The 17,108-nt window shown below is 27.8% G+C and overlaps 4 protein-coding genes across 4 annotated transcripts; 3 read left to right on the top strand and 1 right to left on the bottom strand.

Annotated features, from left to right (window-relative positions):
* Positions 1 to 1,607: 1,607 nt before the first annotated feature.
* Positions 1,608 to 3,844, top strand: OCT59_022767 (uncharacterized protein; the record flags this gene model as incomplete). The annotated part of the gene is made up of 12 exons (XM_025309158.2): positions 1,608 to 1,749; positions 1,818 to 1,915; positions 1,980 to 2,081; positions 2,161 to 2,232; positions 2,307 to 2,371; positions 2,444 to 2,554; positions 2,660 to 2,771; positions 2,848 to 2,972; positions 3,034 to 3,235; positions 3,306 to 3,427; positions 3,510 to 3,649; positions 3,721 to 3,844. The coding sequence occupies exons 1-12, from the start codon at positions 1,622 to 1,624 to the stop codon at positions 3,842 to 3,844; spliced, it is 1,401 nt and encodes a 466-aa protein (XP_025182491.2). The 5' UTR covers positions 1,608 to 1,621.
* Positions 3,845 to 3,847: 3 nt separating this feature from the next.
* OCT59_022768 (uncharacterized protein) lies at positions 3,848 to 6,125 on the bottom strand. The gene is made up of 3 exons (XM_066144968.1): positions 5,866 to 6,125; positions 4,811 to 5,600; positions 3,848 to 4,746 (listed from the first exon to the last, which is right to left on the bottom strand). The coding sequence occupies exons 1-3, from the start codon at positions 5,974 to 5,976 to the stop codon at positions 4,439 to 4,441; spliced, it is 1,209 nt and encodes a 402-aa protein (XP_066006380.1). The 5' UTR covers positions 5,977 to 6,125; the 3' UTR covers positions 3,848 to 4,438.
* Positions 6,126 to 6,392: 267 nt separating this feature from the next.
* Positions 6,393 to 7,777, top strand: OCT59_022769 (uncharacterized protein; the record flags this gene model as incomplete). Its single annotated transcript, XM_066144969.1, has 6 exons — positions 6,393 to 6,514; positions 6,604 to 6,711; positions 6,784 to 7,138; positions 7,208 to 7,322; positions 7,415 to 7,606; positions 7,691 to 7,777. Exons 2-6 carry the CDS (start codon positions 6,618 to 6,620, stop codon positions 7,775 to 7,777), a joined length of 843 nt encoding a protein of 280 aa, XP_066006381.1. The 5' UTR covers positions 6,393 to 6,514; positions 6,604 to 6,617.
* A 383-nt stretch (positions 7,778 to 8,160) lies between these two features.
* On the top strand, positions 8,161 to 9,819 carry OCT59_022770 (uncharacterized protein; the record flags this gene model as incomplete). The annotated part of the gene is made up of 6 exons (XM_025315615.2): positions 8,161 to 8,212; positions 8,328 to 8,635; positions 8,697 to 9,054; positions 9,126 to 9,269; positions 9,339 to 9,450; positions 9,531 to 9,819. 6 exons carry the CDS (start codon positions 8,161 to 8,163, stop codon positions 9,817 to 9,819), a joined length of 1,263 nt encoding a protein of 420 aa, XP_025182494.2.
* Positions 9,820 to 17,108: the final 7,289 nt, after the last annotated feature.

The raw sequence follows: 17,108 nt of genomic DNA on the forward strand, positions 1-17,108 counted from the left end.
ATACTTACTAGCACGTGGTCTCTATAATCCAACATACGTGATTTGTCTCTTATAGGAATATACGGACATCTTTTTTCAGGTTTTTTGCCTAATTAATATAATGTAATTTAACCCGCGACTTTTTTTGATGTTTTAGTTATTTTTAGTTAATACCTGCTTTTTGCATGTCCAAACACCTTTCATTAATTCTATTAATATTTTTTAATTTTCTAACTTCTTCATTAATACATAAATTTTTTCTCGAACCCAAAGATACACATTTCACATCTTCTGCATACACAGTTTTACGAAGTTCGTTAACGAATTGAGTTAATTGCGAATGTGTCCTAGAACAATAATATATCTGTGTACACAAGAATTTAGTACTTAACAATATTAATAATTCGGATACGTGAAAAATTATTTCAAAAAATCTACCTTTATTTCATCGGGTTCTCCTTCTTCAAATTCTCGGGCGTCTTTATTGTCATCAAAATTTTCAAGACTCTTACCTTCTTGGAATCTTAAAAGAAATTAACAAGTCACCCTTAAGAATAACATTAACTCTTAAGAAAATGAAACCAATTACTGATTTATAAACCTTTTCAAAAGTTCTCTCACTTGTGCGGACATGTTATCATTCTCCTCATGATTTTCAGAGTCATCATCACTTTGATATTCTTCCACCAAATACTCTTCCATGTCATAATCTCTTTTATCTATCTTCAAACCTAAACCATTACTATGATCCTTTTTCTAATTAAATTATAATAATATAAATTACAAAGTGATATAATATCATGACCATAAATACTTGTCATCATACATACCAATCTCTTTTGAATGACATTACCACCAACTGTTCGATAAGTTGCTTTTTGCCTTTCCAATTTCTCTTTTTTTCTAATCATTTGAATTCTTTTATTTAATTCTTGCTTTCTTACTAAATCTTCTTGGCGTTTTTTATTTTTACTATATTCTAAGACCCAAGATGGCTCTTTTTTTAAATAAAATGTCAATCATTTATAGCTTTCAATAAAATACTGAATATACTTTTTACCATTAGGATTTCCTGTCCAAGTAGTATTTACATGATTACTTGAGCTGTATCTTTCTTCATTATCTTTAAGCCATTTTAGAGCTCCACATATTATACTTAGAGATTTCCCCTAAGACGCGTCAACCAAAATGGAAAGTAGTTATTTACGTAAAAATAATTTATTAAAAATCAATTTATTTATTTATTTATTGAAAAAAATATTTAATAGCATACAGTTCCGGTTGGACTTTCAAATATGCCGACTTTTCCTTCTTCGATAACTTGATACAAGCTTTTCATAAATTCAACTTGAATATTATATGGTTGAAAAGGAAAATTATACGCAGTTATATCTGTCGGTGGTAATAAGACAGAATTATTTTGTTCAGTAATTTGTTTTACGTCCAGTATAACCATTTTATCATGGACGCGTAGCAGAAGTTGAAGTTGTCAGTTGTCAGAACAAAATTTACGTGACGCGTAATTTATAGCAATTTATGGTTTAAGGACCGGAACCCGGATTATCAAGCCCTGTTTTTAATCCGGTTTTTGAATTTTGATTTTTTTTTTCAACCCTTTTTCTTTTAACGAAATTCTTTTATCATGATTCCGCCACCTATTCGACATGGTATGACAGTACTCAACAGAGAATTATTTCGACGCGAAATTAGTGTTATAGGAGTACGCATCCCTACGAGTTTAACAGCAAAGTTCTTGAAAGTGTTAAATAAGTATGTTTTTAAAGTACTGGTCAATTTTGGGAGTGTACCTTCATTTACAGTGTACTTTTTTGAAACAGAGAATTGCTCAATCAACCAAAGCTGAGAAACGTAGTGAATGATCCTGAATCCAATTTATCAAGAATTATTTTAATGAACCTCAACGTTCAGAGCTTAGGTAGTGTTATTTGATATTTATTCAATAAGATCTCATATTAATATGGTTCTCTTTAACAATCTAGATCTTGCTAATTTATCTAGCGAAGCAAAAGATTTTATTAACAAAGAAGGACTTGGCGTCGTGAAGCATTCAATTGAATTGAAATATGATTATTGGGGCGTTGGTATATATCGTAATTGATCTTATTAGTAATCGGAAATTTCTTTAATTTATAACGAATTAATTCAATTTTCGACTTAAAGATGATATAATCAAAGCTATTTTGCCTGAGGGCTCGGAATCACCATCCTCTTTTACACAAGTTGGACATATTGGTGAGAATCCTTTTTTCAACGAATATAATAGTAATTTTCAGAGTTGTTAAGGAAAACCTTTTTTTTTGGTTAAGCTCATGTAAATTTGCGAGATGAATTTCTTCCATGGAAATATATGATAGGCCAAGTCATTCTTGATGTAAGTTTGAAGCTTAATATTCTTTAATGTAGTATAAAACATTGTTGCTTACTATTATGTAAACTTTTTAAGAAAATTCCAAATATTTTAACGGTCGTGAACAAAACCGATGTAATTGATTCAACATATCGATTTTTTAAAATGGAAGTTTTGGCCGGAGAAAATAATATGATAGCTGAAGTGGTCTGTCTTAGTAGCAAGTATTTATTTGCAAGAAAAGGATTTGTATTTTATATAAATAAGTTAATAATGATTTCTAACCAAAAAATTTATTTTTATAAATATTAGAAAGAAAGTAATTGTAGATTTCGATTTGATTTCTCACAAGTGTATTGGAATTCTCGATTACATACTGAACATGATCGTCTGGTAAAAATGTTTAAAAAAGGAGATTATATATGTAAGTAGAGTTAATCTATTATATTTATTTTATATAATGGCTTTTAAGCCAATTTATTTTTCTTTTGAAAATATAGGCGATGTTTTTGCTGGAGTGGGACCTTTTGCAATTCCAACCGCGAAGAAAGGGTGTATTGTTTACGCGAATGATTTGAATCCTATGTCATATAAATATCTTCTGGAAAATATTTCATTAAACAAAGTAATTATCATTTACTTCACATATTCTTAAAAGTACATGATTATTGATTTTGAATTTGTAGGTAAATAATAAAATTCATCCGTATAATCTCGATGGCCGTGATTTTATAAAGAAGGCAGTAAAAGATTTGGGAAAAAATCTCAACGCTCTAGATCAAACTAAGATGACAAAACCTATGGATACGGTAACAAATACATTAGCTGAATTTCGAACTTTTAATCATTTTATAATGAACTTACCCGCAACGGCTATAGAGTTTTTAGGTAATTAACATCTTTATGTAAAATAATATTTACTACTTTCTTGAATAAATTAATTGATTTTCATTTGTAGATGCTTTTAAAGGACTTTATAAGGATAAAGAATCATTGATCAAAAATTCTCGCGTAGATTTGCCGATGATTCATTGTTATTGTTTCACAAAAAGCGAAACACCCGATACCGAAATGATCGAAGTAAGCTTTGTAGTGATATTATTATGATTAATTTAATTGTCCTTATATTTTAACCTTTCTTCTATTTTTAAAAAATGTTTAGCGTATTAATTCAATCATAACATATTCAATGCAAGTAGATGAATATAAGATCCATTTTGTTAGAAAGGTTGCACCGAATAAAGACATGTTTTGTGTTAGCTTTAGATTAAGCAAAGAAGTTGCTTTTCTTACTACCGGAAGGTATGTTACATAAATTTTTCACATAATGCACGGACATCTTCATGCATATTGATGTTAGCTGTATATTATAGTAAAAAGAGAGAAGAAGATATAATAGCTAGCACTTTGCCAAATAAGAATGAAGTAAGTGTTTTTGAGAAATCTAAGGAGCAAAAATCAGTATCAAAAAGAAGAAGAATAGAAGGGGAAGATTAATAATTAGATTTCAATTATTGTCTTTATTAATACAAGGTTGGACTAATGGATTTCCCATCGGTCCATATTTAATACAATTTGACGTGTAAAAAAAATTTCTTGTGATCTATTATAAATAATGAATGAATATATTACTTCTCTAAATATTTAAATACTTTCTAACATTTATATACTTTAATAACTTAATAAAACTAAAATAATTATTATATTATACTGATTTACTTCTTTATATATGTAATTATTATATCAATTCCATTATAATAGTTGGAAAGATGTATGAAATTCATTCATAATAAAGGTTTGCAATGTTCACCATATAAGAATAAAATAAAGCAGTTATAAAATAATTATTATTTTCACAGATATTACAATGCATGTTTGTTTTGTTTAACTCTCACACTTATAACACCCATTTTTGAATGCTAGTGATAGCAATATAAAATAAGGTAATTTATAAAAAAAACAATCGGCTTAAATGATGCTATAAAAGATTTAAATGAAAAAAAAATTAAGCAAGAAAAGACTAATGTTCTACAAAGTCATATTGCATTCAAAGTTTAGCCGGTAAATTTCTTCATTATGAATGTTATAATTTTATTGTTGAGCACATTGTACACTTGGGCCATGACCTTCGTCTTCATCTTCCCCATTAGCCATATGATTTGATGCCGAACGTCGCTGTTCGTCGTCATTCATTGTTGTTAATTCAACATCTTCTATCATAGCATCCGGAGGAGTATCTAATTCTGGCCGTGGAGGTAAAATCTTCTCGAGTGACATGATAACTTGTTTATCAACCCAATTGGAAGGTGGGAATTCTATATCAAATTGTATATAGAGTGTACCAGGCTCATGGAAACGTTGTGATGGCATTCCATGATGACGAATAGCTTTCAATTGTCCTATGAACCATAGATTTTAATTAGAAATTAATTTAAAATTAAAAAGTTAATTATTGTAACTTACCAGGTTTTATAACTTCACCAGGTTCAATATTAACCACTAAATATCTTTCATCAAGATGTTTAATTGCGAATTGGCCACCTGCCAACGCTGTTAAAAGGTTTATCTTGGCTGTATAATATAAATCATTTCCACGGCGTTGGAATCGGTCATGGGATTTTTCTTCGATTTGAATTATCACATCGCCAGGTTCGACGCCAGGACTTTGATCAGCCTCACCAGCGAATGTGATTTCCTGACCATTTTTCATACCTTTATCGATATGAACCTCAAGTACCTTACGTTCACTAACAATTTTTTTACCTGAACAATTTTTACACTTGTCTTTGTCTTTAATAATTTCACCTTCGCCTCCACATGTATCACAGGGTTGTTGAATTTGCTGTACCATAGGACCCAAGGTTCTGAGGAGAACTCTTACTCCAGTACCATTACAATTTGAACATTTTTTGACTGCACCTTCTTTTCCACCCCTACCCTCACATTTTGAACAAATCACATTCTTGTTCAGAGATAATTTAGAAGTCTTTCCAAGATATAAATCTTCTAAAGACACCTTAAGTACATGTTTTAAATTCTTGCCTTTTCGTGGACCTTGTCGTGATCTACCACCTCCAAATACATTACCGCCAAAGAAACTTGAGAAAAGGTCTTCGGCTGACATTCCGCCCATTCCTCCATCATTTGCTAAACCTTCTTCTCCAAGTTGGTCGTAAATATCTCGTTTTTCTCTATCTGAAAGAATTTCAAATGCGTGTCCAATTTCTTTAAATTTATCAGCAGTATTTGGATTCTATAAAAAAATAATTAAAATAAATGAGATCATAATTATAAAATCAATTTATATATACATAATTTTTTTTTCTTTTTTTTTTTAGAAAAGCATAATTTAATAGATCTATAACCTATAAAGTTTTCTATATAAACCAATAAATGTCATCTAATCCATTTAACAACGGTCATCTAATTTAGAGTTTCTGACGTACATGAGTCATTAACTTTATTTCCACAGTCTCAAATACACAAACTATCTAGGGAAGAGAAATATATTTATATACCTTGTCGGGATGATACTTGAGTGCTAACTTTCTGTATGCCTTCTTTAATTCTGAGTCTGAAGCATCAGGAGGAACTTCCAAGATATCATATAGTTTAGTGTCCTTTACCATTTTTGTATAAATTTAACGATTAACCTTCGAAAAGTAAAATTTGTACAGTGAATTTTTTTTTCTTTTTTCTTTTTTTCCTTTTTTTTTTTGTTAGTTAAATAACTATTGATTTTTTTTTGATTCAAAAAAAAAATTTTTTTTACTTTATATATTTTATATTACTGATTAGACTTGATATATATATGATTATACAGGAATGTTCCAGCACTTTCTTTTTTGTCTTCGCCATATCTGCATATATCAACGGGTGTGGGATCAAGGAATTTTAACTCCATTTAGAATTATTGTTAAAGGAGATTAAACTGATTTGGAAATAATGAAGCATATTTGTATATTCTTTATACCCTGTAATGCGGAAAAATATAGAATTTCGGCAATTTGTTTAAAAAATTCCTGCGATTTTAACAAACGGCCACAATCTCAGCCTTGTAATCAATCATAAAATTTCCTAATTTATAATTCATTATCGTTTCATATTGGGATAATTATTTGTTAATTTTATGACGCAGTGTAACAATTTTCTGAATTCCGAAAAATGGTGAAAAACGCGCGGATTGATGATTATATATTATATATTTCGAATTACTAAACTATCAGTTTTTTTTTATTTTATTCTATTCTTAATAGCTTTTAGATGAGAAATGTCAGCTATATGTACGAATTATTTTGATATATTTGATAATCATTTTCTTATCGAGTCAAGGAAAAACTGGCCTTGGAAAGACGCGTCAATTGGTAAAAATAATAATAAATAAATAATTTTTAATCTTTTTTTCTTATTTAAAATATAATTTTTCTTTTCATTAGATAAATACGAACCTACGTACAAGCAATTAAATTCAATAAAAAGGAAAGATTCTTTAAAAATAGTTAAACGTTATTATAAAATACCCCTTATTTCATATAAACCATATTATGTACATAAATCACGAATAAAGATATCTTTGAAAAGTACTCATACTTTCCACACACTAAAGAATTGTCTCACTGCATATGATGGTCATAGATCATTTTATAATGCTATACAGATCTTACTTTATTTCTGTTGGAATCATAAATTGATTTATTTTAGGAAAAACGATAATTCATTACTTCCGATTGTCAAGATTTATATGGAATTGAGCCCTGATGAACAAGTCATGTGGTTACCTGGATTGAATTGGTAAAAAGGATCTAATTATAATATTTTTATTTCAAATATTGAATTTTATAATTATCTACTATTTTTTAGGGCTAGAAAGCTTTATTCTCTAATAGCTTGGCAAGGAATGTTTCTCTTCCAAAGCACATTTTTTTCTGTTCTTGGTGGAGCGTATTCTGCACTTGGAAGATATAAAAAAGAACATGTATGAAGAAATATAATTATTAAATTATTAAAAATATCGCCTTATTAAATTTATTATTTTTTTATTTAATTGATTTAATTCATATTTATTAGGCTGAAAAAGCTAAACATCTCGCACGTAATCAGATTGTACTGGCTAAAAAATTACAAGATCCAGTGTTAGAATGTAAATGTTGGATTTATTATGCTGAAGGTTTGATTCAACTCGGAAAACTTAAAAAAGCTGCACTTATTATTGAAAGACAAAAGAATATGGTGATGGACATGCTTAAAGGCGACGACACAGTTAGTATAATATTTTTAGTTCCTTTTAAAATTTTTGGTTAAGTCAGCTGTTAAAATCATTTTCTTTTCTTTTTTTATTAATAGCTTTTGAGTATGTGCGAAAATGCTAAATTAAAATTAATGGTAAATTCCAAAAAAAATAAGAAAATAAGAGAATTATACGTAATTTAAGTGAGTTTATTATTTATCATCATTTTCTTTTTTTTTTTAAAAAAAAAAAGAAATTCCTAATAAGAAATTCGTCAAAAATTTGCAGAAATATTTATTTATTTCGTTAATTAAATGATAAGTTATTCAAGTTGATATTTGCTGGTATTAATTGCTAAAATGTTAAAATTTTAATTAATATTATTATTTTAATTGTGATTTTTGTGTAATACATTATTTTTTATAATATATTTTGTAAATAATTAAATATGAAAAATAACTAAATTCTAGTAAATCACACTTAAATCATAATTTACAAAATGGGTTAATTGGATTTTTATATGGTAAAATTCTTAATTGGTTATGTAAATTGTCAAAATCACGAGTGTAAAAGTTTACGTTAAACCATGCCAAAGTTGTTTTCTTGCCTCGGACGCTTAGTATCAGATAATATATCAAGTTAAGTATAATTCAATGATAAAATTATATACACTAACCATTTTATACAATATACATTATATTCATTGTATTTAAAATATATTTAACCTTTCATATTATATCTTTTTATTTAAAGAATGTGTAAGCTTTGGACCAATTTCAAGTCAAATACCATTAATATATAACTCTTTTTATCATAAAATAATTCATCACAAAGTATCCCGTTCAGTTAGTACAATCCCGACTTCAGAACCTTCTCTAAATACAAGTGAGAAAGAAGATAAGGTTCACCAAGGTGATAAATATATAAAAGTTCCATACCGTGGTCTTATAGAATTACATGGTTATGATACCATAAAGTTTTTACAGGGGCTCATAACTAATAATATGCCATCGATAAGTTCTGGTGGTGATGGATTTTACACAGCATCTTTGAATCCAGTTGTATGTACTTTTAAAAACTCCTTTATAAACCTTTTATATATTAAGTAGTAATTTATTTTAGGGTCGCGTATTGTTTGACGCATTTATCCATCCAAAAAATTTGGGAACATCATTTCCGCATCCGACATTTTTGGTTGAATGTGATTCACGTATTATACCAGAAATAATAAAACATATGAAAAAATATTTATTGAGATCAAAAGTTAATATTACCGATGTTTCTTCATTATATCAAATTTGGAATGTGTGGGGTAATGAAATTAATAATTTGTGGTGGAGACATCAAGTACCAAATCCCTCAGCAACAAAATTACATACCGGTACTTTAGTATTAAAAGAAAATATTGCAGAAATTGGGTGTAGAGATAAAAGATATCCTAATATGGGACTAAGATTAGTATTACCAGTTGATACTAAACGTAAGTTTACTGTTAACTTTCTAAATTTTGTAAATAGTTTATAACTTAATCAAACTTATTCTTTTCAATAGCGACATTACCAAATTCATTCACAGAATTACCTTCAAAAGAATACATCATTAGAAGAATTTTACATGGAGTTCCTGAAGGTATCCATGATTTCCCTCAAGGGGAAGCATTGCCATTACAATCAAATTTTGACTACATGGGAGGAAGTAAGTTATGGGGAAAATTATGTTATTTCATTTTAAATTGAATTTAACTTTTTATATATATTATTTTAGTTGATTTTCGTAAAGGTTGTTATATCGGACAAGAACTTACATTTAGAACATATCATACTGGAATCACAAGAAAACGTATTTTGCCTGTGCAATTATATCATGAAGGCGAAAGGTAAATTTATTTTCAAATTTTTATTAATAGTTGTTTATAATAAAAACATAATATATGGATTTTTCAATATAATATGATAGCGTGCCAACCACATTAGAAGTTGATCGCAACTCCAATTTCCTCCTTCCGCCACCATCTAGTGATGTTATTGTATTAAATAGAAAAGGTCGTCCAGTAGGTTCTATTGGTACTTCATGTCATAATATAGCTTTAGCATTATTGAAATTAGATATAATTCAAAGTAATGATTTAGTAGTAGATAACGGTCAAGGAGAGAAATTAAGAGTAAAAGCTTTTATTCCTCATTGGTGGCCAAAGGTTGATGAAAAGGATACAGAAGAAAAACCAAAAGAAACAGCACTTGCTTAAATATTATCATTGCTATATAATTTAATGTTATTACATTAAATGGGTAAATTTGGATTAAATTCATGATGATTAACATGAATTATTTCATTAAATTAAGAAAATATAATCTCTAAAAAGAATAAAGCGTATTATATGTTAAAAACAATTTCTTAATACTTTTGACAGATTAGTAATTTTCGTTTTGACATTATGCGACGAGAAACCAAAATCATCTTACCTATATGATATATATATCTATTATTTTCCATCTCCGCTTGTGATGAACATCTAGTACAATTTTTTGCAGCTTTTTATATTTTTTATATTTGAATACAAAAAAAAAAACTTCGAAATTTTTTGAACATTTTTAAAATAAAGAAAAATCAGTCTGAGAAGGTAATGTATAATAATAGCTAATAATATTTCATTTATTAATATATTATTCTCTAATTTAACAATCTATTTTAATAAAAATTAGGATATCTTTTCGACTATAATGAAGGAATTTGACTGTCAATATGATTTCAAATTTAACAAAATGGCCTAGTGATTTAGAATTTTAGATATACTAGACAATCACATCAACTTGCTTGTGAATTAGCTGAATATTTAAATATGCTAATAGGACCCCGAACATATCTCATACAACTCACATTAGAGTTTACAGCTTTTTAGCTTTGTTCCACATATTTTGATTTAAATCATTGTTAGATCCAGTATAATTAATTAGTATATCTACATATGTATCTGTTACACCATGAAATAATAAATATTTCAATATATTTTCATGGGATCAAGATACATAGTCATTCTCGTTTAAATACTGCTCTATTAAATTTTTATTCTAAGTTCTAAAGAAGTCAACATCTGTAAAGAGTTAGGTATCATTATTAGTTATTATATAACAAGGAAGTATAATATTTAAAATAAGTATGCTCAGTGGAGAGGGTTTTCGAACTCACATGCCAAAGAGAATACAAAATATGCTTAATGGAGAGGAATTTCAACTCATGTGCCATGAGAATATGGGTTATCCTGATATATAGTAAACGAAAATATTTATACTTCCTTAAAGATAATATAGATAATATGAGTTAGGAGAATTACACAGCACTAGAATGTAAACTTTTTTTTTTAAGAGCTTAGCCCTGTTCAAAATCATTCAGTCTAAAGCTCTAAATGGTCCGGATTGGTCCAGGTTGAAGAGTAACCCCAGGACCAGACTGAAAAATTGCTTTATTTCAGTTTGATCCAGATTATGTTAAAAAGATAATTCAGGACTGGATCAGACCAGACCAGTTATTTAATTTGGTCCAGTCCGATCTTATAATAAAAGATCTGAAATTCTAATTGGCTGTTATAATATCACGTGACCAAAATTAAATTTTTACCAAAAATATAACTGTATTCTAATTCCATAATTCTGGCTCTATAGTGAGTAGTGATTCACCTGACATATGTAACTTCGATTTAAGCCTATACAGTCAAACCTTTATATAATGATATGTTGAAACATATATGAAATTTTTAGGAAATATCATTATATCAAAGTTATACCGATATTTATATGTCCTCACATATAGTGGAAAAATAAAATTTTATCGATATATCAAGTTTTCAATGATAGTATATCAGTATATCAAATATTGGTATATTGAGATTAGACTGTATTTGCTTTGTGTAATATATATATTATATAAAGAAATTATGCATCTTTATGCACTACTATACATGTTGAAATTCGGCAATTTTGACATAATTTCAGGATTCAACCTTTAGCCAATCATTCTGAAATGAAACTCTAATCAAAAGTCAAAACTGAGCCAAAATTTTCTGGCCAGTATTATTGAATTTCGGCCTGCATTACAAGTTTGTATAACATTTATATAACACACAAAATTCCATTATAGGAGCAAAATTTTCCTTGTGTAATATTCTTACCTGGTGGCTAAACTTTTATCTGAAGTTACGCAAGGTATAATTCTAGTTGGCACTATAATATTGGCCAGAATTACAAAAACTTTCGAGTTTCTATTAAAAAAAAATTATATTTCAGACCACGTAATAAAAATTTCATTCAGATTTTTGTACTCCAATCACAATTCTGAATTTCAGCTTGATTTTCGAATTTTGGCAAAGGTTTCAGACCTAAGTTTTGGACTTTTAGATTCAGTTATAATTTCAGAAAGTTGCAACAACATGTTACATGTATATTATGCACTGATGTTATACAAAGTAAATATAAGATTAAAATGAAACTACACATATTAGGAAGATCACTATAGAGCTAGAATTATGGAATTAGAATACAGATAAAATTTTGGCAAATTTTCAGTCTAGTTCAGTCCTAACCTGTTTAATTCAGCCTGGATTAGATTTATAATTCTGGACCAGACTGGACTAAACCAAATATTTTGGTCTAAGTTAAAGTATCAACCTAGATTGAACCAATTCTAATTTTCAGTCTGGATTGCCAGATTAGATCCAGACCAGTTAAAGCTTTAATTCAGTTACATTTTTTGGTCAGTTGTAATTAATTTGATTGGCTGGATCTACTTGCATTTATTTACATGACCGATCTTTTAAACCAATATTTTTTAGGTTTTTTAGATCAAACTTTTTCTACCAATAAAATTGCTTTATTCTTAACTAGTATTCCTCATGAGTCGAATCAAGTCAAGTTTTGAATCAATTTTTTATATAATAAAATTTGTTCTATATTAATTTTTATAATACTTTAACTATATTATTTATATTATGTGAGTCAGGACTCCGGATATCTTCAAAACAGGTCATAAGTCATACTTTCGGCAGATTGGCCCATTTTTCAGGAGTTCAAAAAATCGTTTTTTGTAAATATCTTGGCATCCAGTAGGCCAATTTTGATGAACATTTTTTTAAATTATAGAGCTAAATGAGGACTACAAAATAAAAAAAAGTTCATTAAAATTGAATCACTAGATGCTGAGATATTTACAAAAAATCATTTTTTGAGTTTCAGCAAAAAGGGGTGTTTTTGGCCAAAAGTCCATTATGATCTTAATATTAGATATCCAGGATCCTTGCGAGTCTATGTAAGTTATTTTGAGTTGCATATGTGGAACACATCCAAAAAATACAATTGAATGATTTTGAACAGGAATTTATCAAGCATGTTATCGCGATACACGAAATATACGAAGTTTAATTTCATTACACAGGTCAAAATTGAGGCTATCGGTTGCATATCGGGTACCAGATATATGTAGGATATGTATATGATATGTATACGATATGCAACAATTCACACATATCAGGTGCCTGATATACGCAATGTTTATGCGAAGTTCGGTGATATATATTATAGATATCGTGCACATATTACACATATATCGGGTAGTATAATATCGGGCACATATCTTATACATGTCGTATAAATATCATATAGATATTGGTCAGTATAATATCGGACACATGTTATATAGATATCGGGTAAATATAGGATACATATCATACATTTATCTAACAATACGATAGATAATTTTTTCATATAATATTATAATTTAATCTGGGCAAAATTATAATTTCAGATTAATTTTTAATTTTAATTCGGGCTAAAGTAAAATTTTATTACACAAATTTTATTATTTTCAATTAAACTAAAAGTTTTATTGTTTTTTAATTAATAATAAAAAAGATTACAAAAAAATATATTATTCTATATAGCTATATAAATAATTAGATATCTGTTATCTACAAATAGCGCTTATTTTTATCTGTTTAATATTTAAAAAGGACCCCGGATATCTAATATAAAGGTCATAATGGACTTTTGGCCAAAAACACCCTTTTTGCGAAAGCTCAAAAATCGTTTTTTGTAAATATCTCAGCATCCAGTAATTCAATTTTAATGAACTTTTTTTTATTTTGTAGCCCTCATTTAGCTCTACAATTTAAAAAAATGTTCATCAAAATTGGACCACTGGATGCCGAGATATTTACAAAAAACGATTTTTTGAGCCCCTGAAAAATGGGCCAATCTGCCGAAAGTGTGACTTATGACCTGTTTTGGAGATATCCGGGGTCCTATTTAAAAGAAAGAAATAGTATTTTAGTAATAAAGATATTAGTATGAATAATGTATTCGTAAAAAAAAAAGAATAGTATTAAAAAAATGTTAGTAAAAAATGGTTAGTAATAGAAAATGTTATTAGTATATTTAGTAGTAAAATATATTAGTAAAAACAAACGTTAGTAGGTTAGAAAAAAGAAAAGAAGTGTATAATATAAATAAAAATTAGTAAAAAATATACCTTTGTATTTATTTCACCTCTTTTTTGAAGTTTGCTGTTTAAAGAAAAAATAGATCTTGTTAATTATTTTTCTTTAATAAATAAAAAAAATAAATATTTAAATTACCTTGATGTGCGTTACTCTCATATTCTTCTGAAGATATATGATTAGATCTTCTTTTTCTTGAGTTTACTATATATAAACCAAATTAATTTTTGATTAAATTTTTTTAAAAAGAATGCTTAGATTACCTTGATATGTGTTGCTTTCAAATTCTTTTGATTTAGAGTTTTTTTTCTTGAATTCGCAGATATAGGATTACCATCTTGACGCACAGTATCAAAAAATGTCCGCCCTTGATGTGGAAGGTACTTAGGAACCACCTCGTCTCCCGATTAATGAGATTTCAGAGTCAGAGGAGGCTATCGGCTATGGGTACAAGTACCCTACAACTTCATCCCTAGGTAGTCAAAAATCTCGGGTGGTTCCAGACCACAGCGTACTACATGATTAGTCTTTGGACATGTTGGGATTTGATAAGTGAGAGAAAAAATAACTCCAGCGCTAGCATTTTGTAAAGAATAATAAAATAATATTTTTAAGTTAGTTCTTTCTTTATTAAATTTTTGAAAAAGTTTTGTTTCTTAAAATCGTAAAAAAATGCTGGTTGCTACAACTGACGGACAATGACAAATTGTCAGGCTACCCCCGGACAAAGTAATTGGAAGGCAGAAAATGTCATAAAATATCCAGCCCTATTTCATAACATTTTCCTCCGTACTAAAGCAAATATTACAAAAGAAATTGCAAATATATTTAACAAGCAATAGATACATGGCAGTTGAAAAATATATTCACACTTCATATTGTAATACCACAGTCTAACAAAGAAAGCAAATATATTTAACAAGCAATAGATACATGGCAGTTGAAAAATATATTCACACTTATACCACAAAGAAAAACTCAAACCACTATTGTAAAGAAAAATATGAAAAATACGCGTATATCCTATTTTCATACCTTGCTTAACAGTTCCACTATTTATTTAAAAGAGACTTTTCTCTTTTTTGTATGTGGGTAGGGGTACATTTTTTCCTTTTTTTTATTCTTTTCTTTTGTATATGGTAGATGAGTACGTCTTACTATATTAAATATATAAACTAAAGTGCCAAAGTATTGTTAATATTGTAAAAGATAAGTAAAGTATACTTGGATAAAAGAGAAAAGAAGAGACGAACCGTAAAGCGTTAATAAAAGATAAGTAAGAAGAGAAAAGTGTATTTTTGAAAATAAACAAAAAAAATCGCGCATTAATTTTAGATATCACATGTATGTAATCAAAGCGATTTTAATTGGTTATTAATATATATGCATAAATGTCATGTGATTTTAGTGACCTATACAAAAGATAAAAATTATTTTACAAAAAATACGTTTCCAACCTTCCAACCAGTGTATAAAATCTGGAAAAAAAATATGCACACGTGCACATAAGAATTTTTTTTTTGCGCACGTCACGAACTCAATTTTTAAAAATTTTTGTGCACAAAAATGTGCACTATATTAATTTATAATATAAAACGTCCTAACTTTTAAATCCTAAATTCCTAATTATATTATAGATTTTATTTATAAAATATAATTAATTACACTAAAATGTTCCAAAAAAATGAAAAATAAATCACTATAATTATTAAATTGCCCGATCTTTAGAAGCCCAATGATTGTAAGCTGCTAAATAATTGAAATTTTCAAAATTTTGAGAGCCAGTTAAAGAAACATGTAAATGCATATTAAGAGTATCAATATGCACTCTGTTTTGAATGTCAGTTTGTTTTGATTAAATTTTGCCTAGAAAATACACGCTCCACCACAGTGTTAGAAAAAGGTATAATTAATGACAAATCAATAAGAATAATAAGATTAGGGAATTGGTTTCAGAAATGAGTAGTATTAAAGATCTTATACCAACATTCAGTAAATTTACATCCTTTGGCAAATCTATATGACGCAATTAGATTTTTAGCCAAATCCCATTCTTTCTTAACTTCTTCGTCATCAATTAATGAATGCTCATCATTATTAATTCTTTTTTTCTTTCCATAAAAATGTATAAGATCCGAAAGCTCTTCTTCACATAGTTTTGTAAAGCATTTTTATGCATTTTTATCAAGCGGCACTTCATAAGGATCAAAAATTTGTAAAGAATAATATAAATTTTCATTAGAAAATCTTTTTCACAAATTTGTAATAACTTTTTCAGCATAATGTTTAATAAAATCTAATTAACAAACATAATTGAGCAAAAATTTATTAGTAATTAATTTAATAAATAAGTTAAAAATAAACTAGCCTGGCAAATCTTCAGGGTGTAATTCTAACTCATCTATTAACTTTCGCAAATGGGTACCATACTTCGGTAAGACATCTGCAGATCCAATAAAATTTGCGGTTATAGATTCATATGCCATTTCGAGTTGTGATCATAAAGAAATATAATCAAATTGAAAAACCAATATAATTTTTTTTAAAATAAAAAAAAATATCAGCAAAAAAATTCGTAATAATAAGAAATTCGGTATCCACATTGCGTTAAATAAGAATTTATCCGTATTAGATGAATTAACATCACGTTATAATGCTTTTTGAATGGGTTCAATTATTTGGTGAAAATTGTTAATTACATTAGACCATGATAGCCATCGCGTATCACATACATTAAGAATTGTTAAATCAGAAACTTCCATATCTTCTTTGATTTTTTTTAATTCATACATTCGCTTATATGAATTAGAAAAATAAGAATAAATTCCTTTAATTATAGTTTTATAATGTGCGAAATATGGTGTTTCATTTGCAGCTTCTTCTGAAGCTAAGTGTAAGTGATGTGCAACACAATGTGTTGATGTAATAAAATTATTAAGTTTTTTTAGTTGAGTTGCAACACCATTACGAATGCCTAAGTAAAATGATAAAATATATATATATATATATATTATTAAATTATATATTTTTGATTAATTAATTATTATTTA

This window comes from Rhizophagus irregularis, chromosome 31 (assembly GCF_026210795.1).
Source record: "Rhizophagus irregularis chromosome 31, complete sequence".
Lineage (NCBI taxonomy): Eukaryota > Fungi > Glomeromycota > Glomeromycetes > Glomerales > Glomeraceae > Rhizophagus > Rhizophagus irregularis.

What these genes read in the sequence shown, in the direction of transcription:
- OCT59_022768 (XM_066144968.1), bottom strand. Translation starts at nt 5,976, where the DNA reads ATGGTAAAGGACACTAAACTATATGATATCTTGGAAGTTCCTCCTGAT. An exon ending in TCAAGTATCATCCCGACAAG is followed by an intron (nt 5,601 to 5,865) that starts GTATATAAATAT and finishes ATTTTTTTATAG; the next exon opens with AATCCAAATACTGCTGATAA. An exon ending in TGGTGAAGTTATAAAACCTG is followed by an intron (nt 4,747 to 4,810) that starts GTAAGTTACAAT and finishes TATGGTTCATAG; the next exon opens with GACAATTGAAAGCTATTCGT.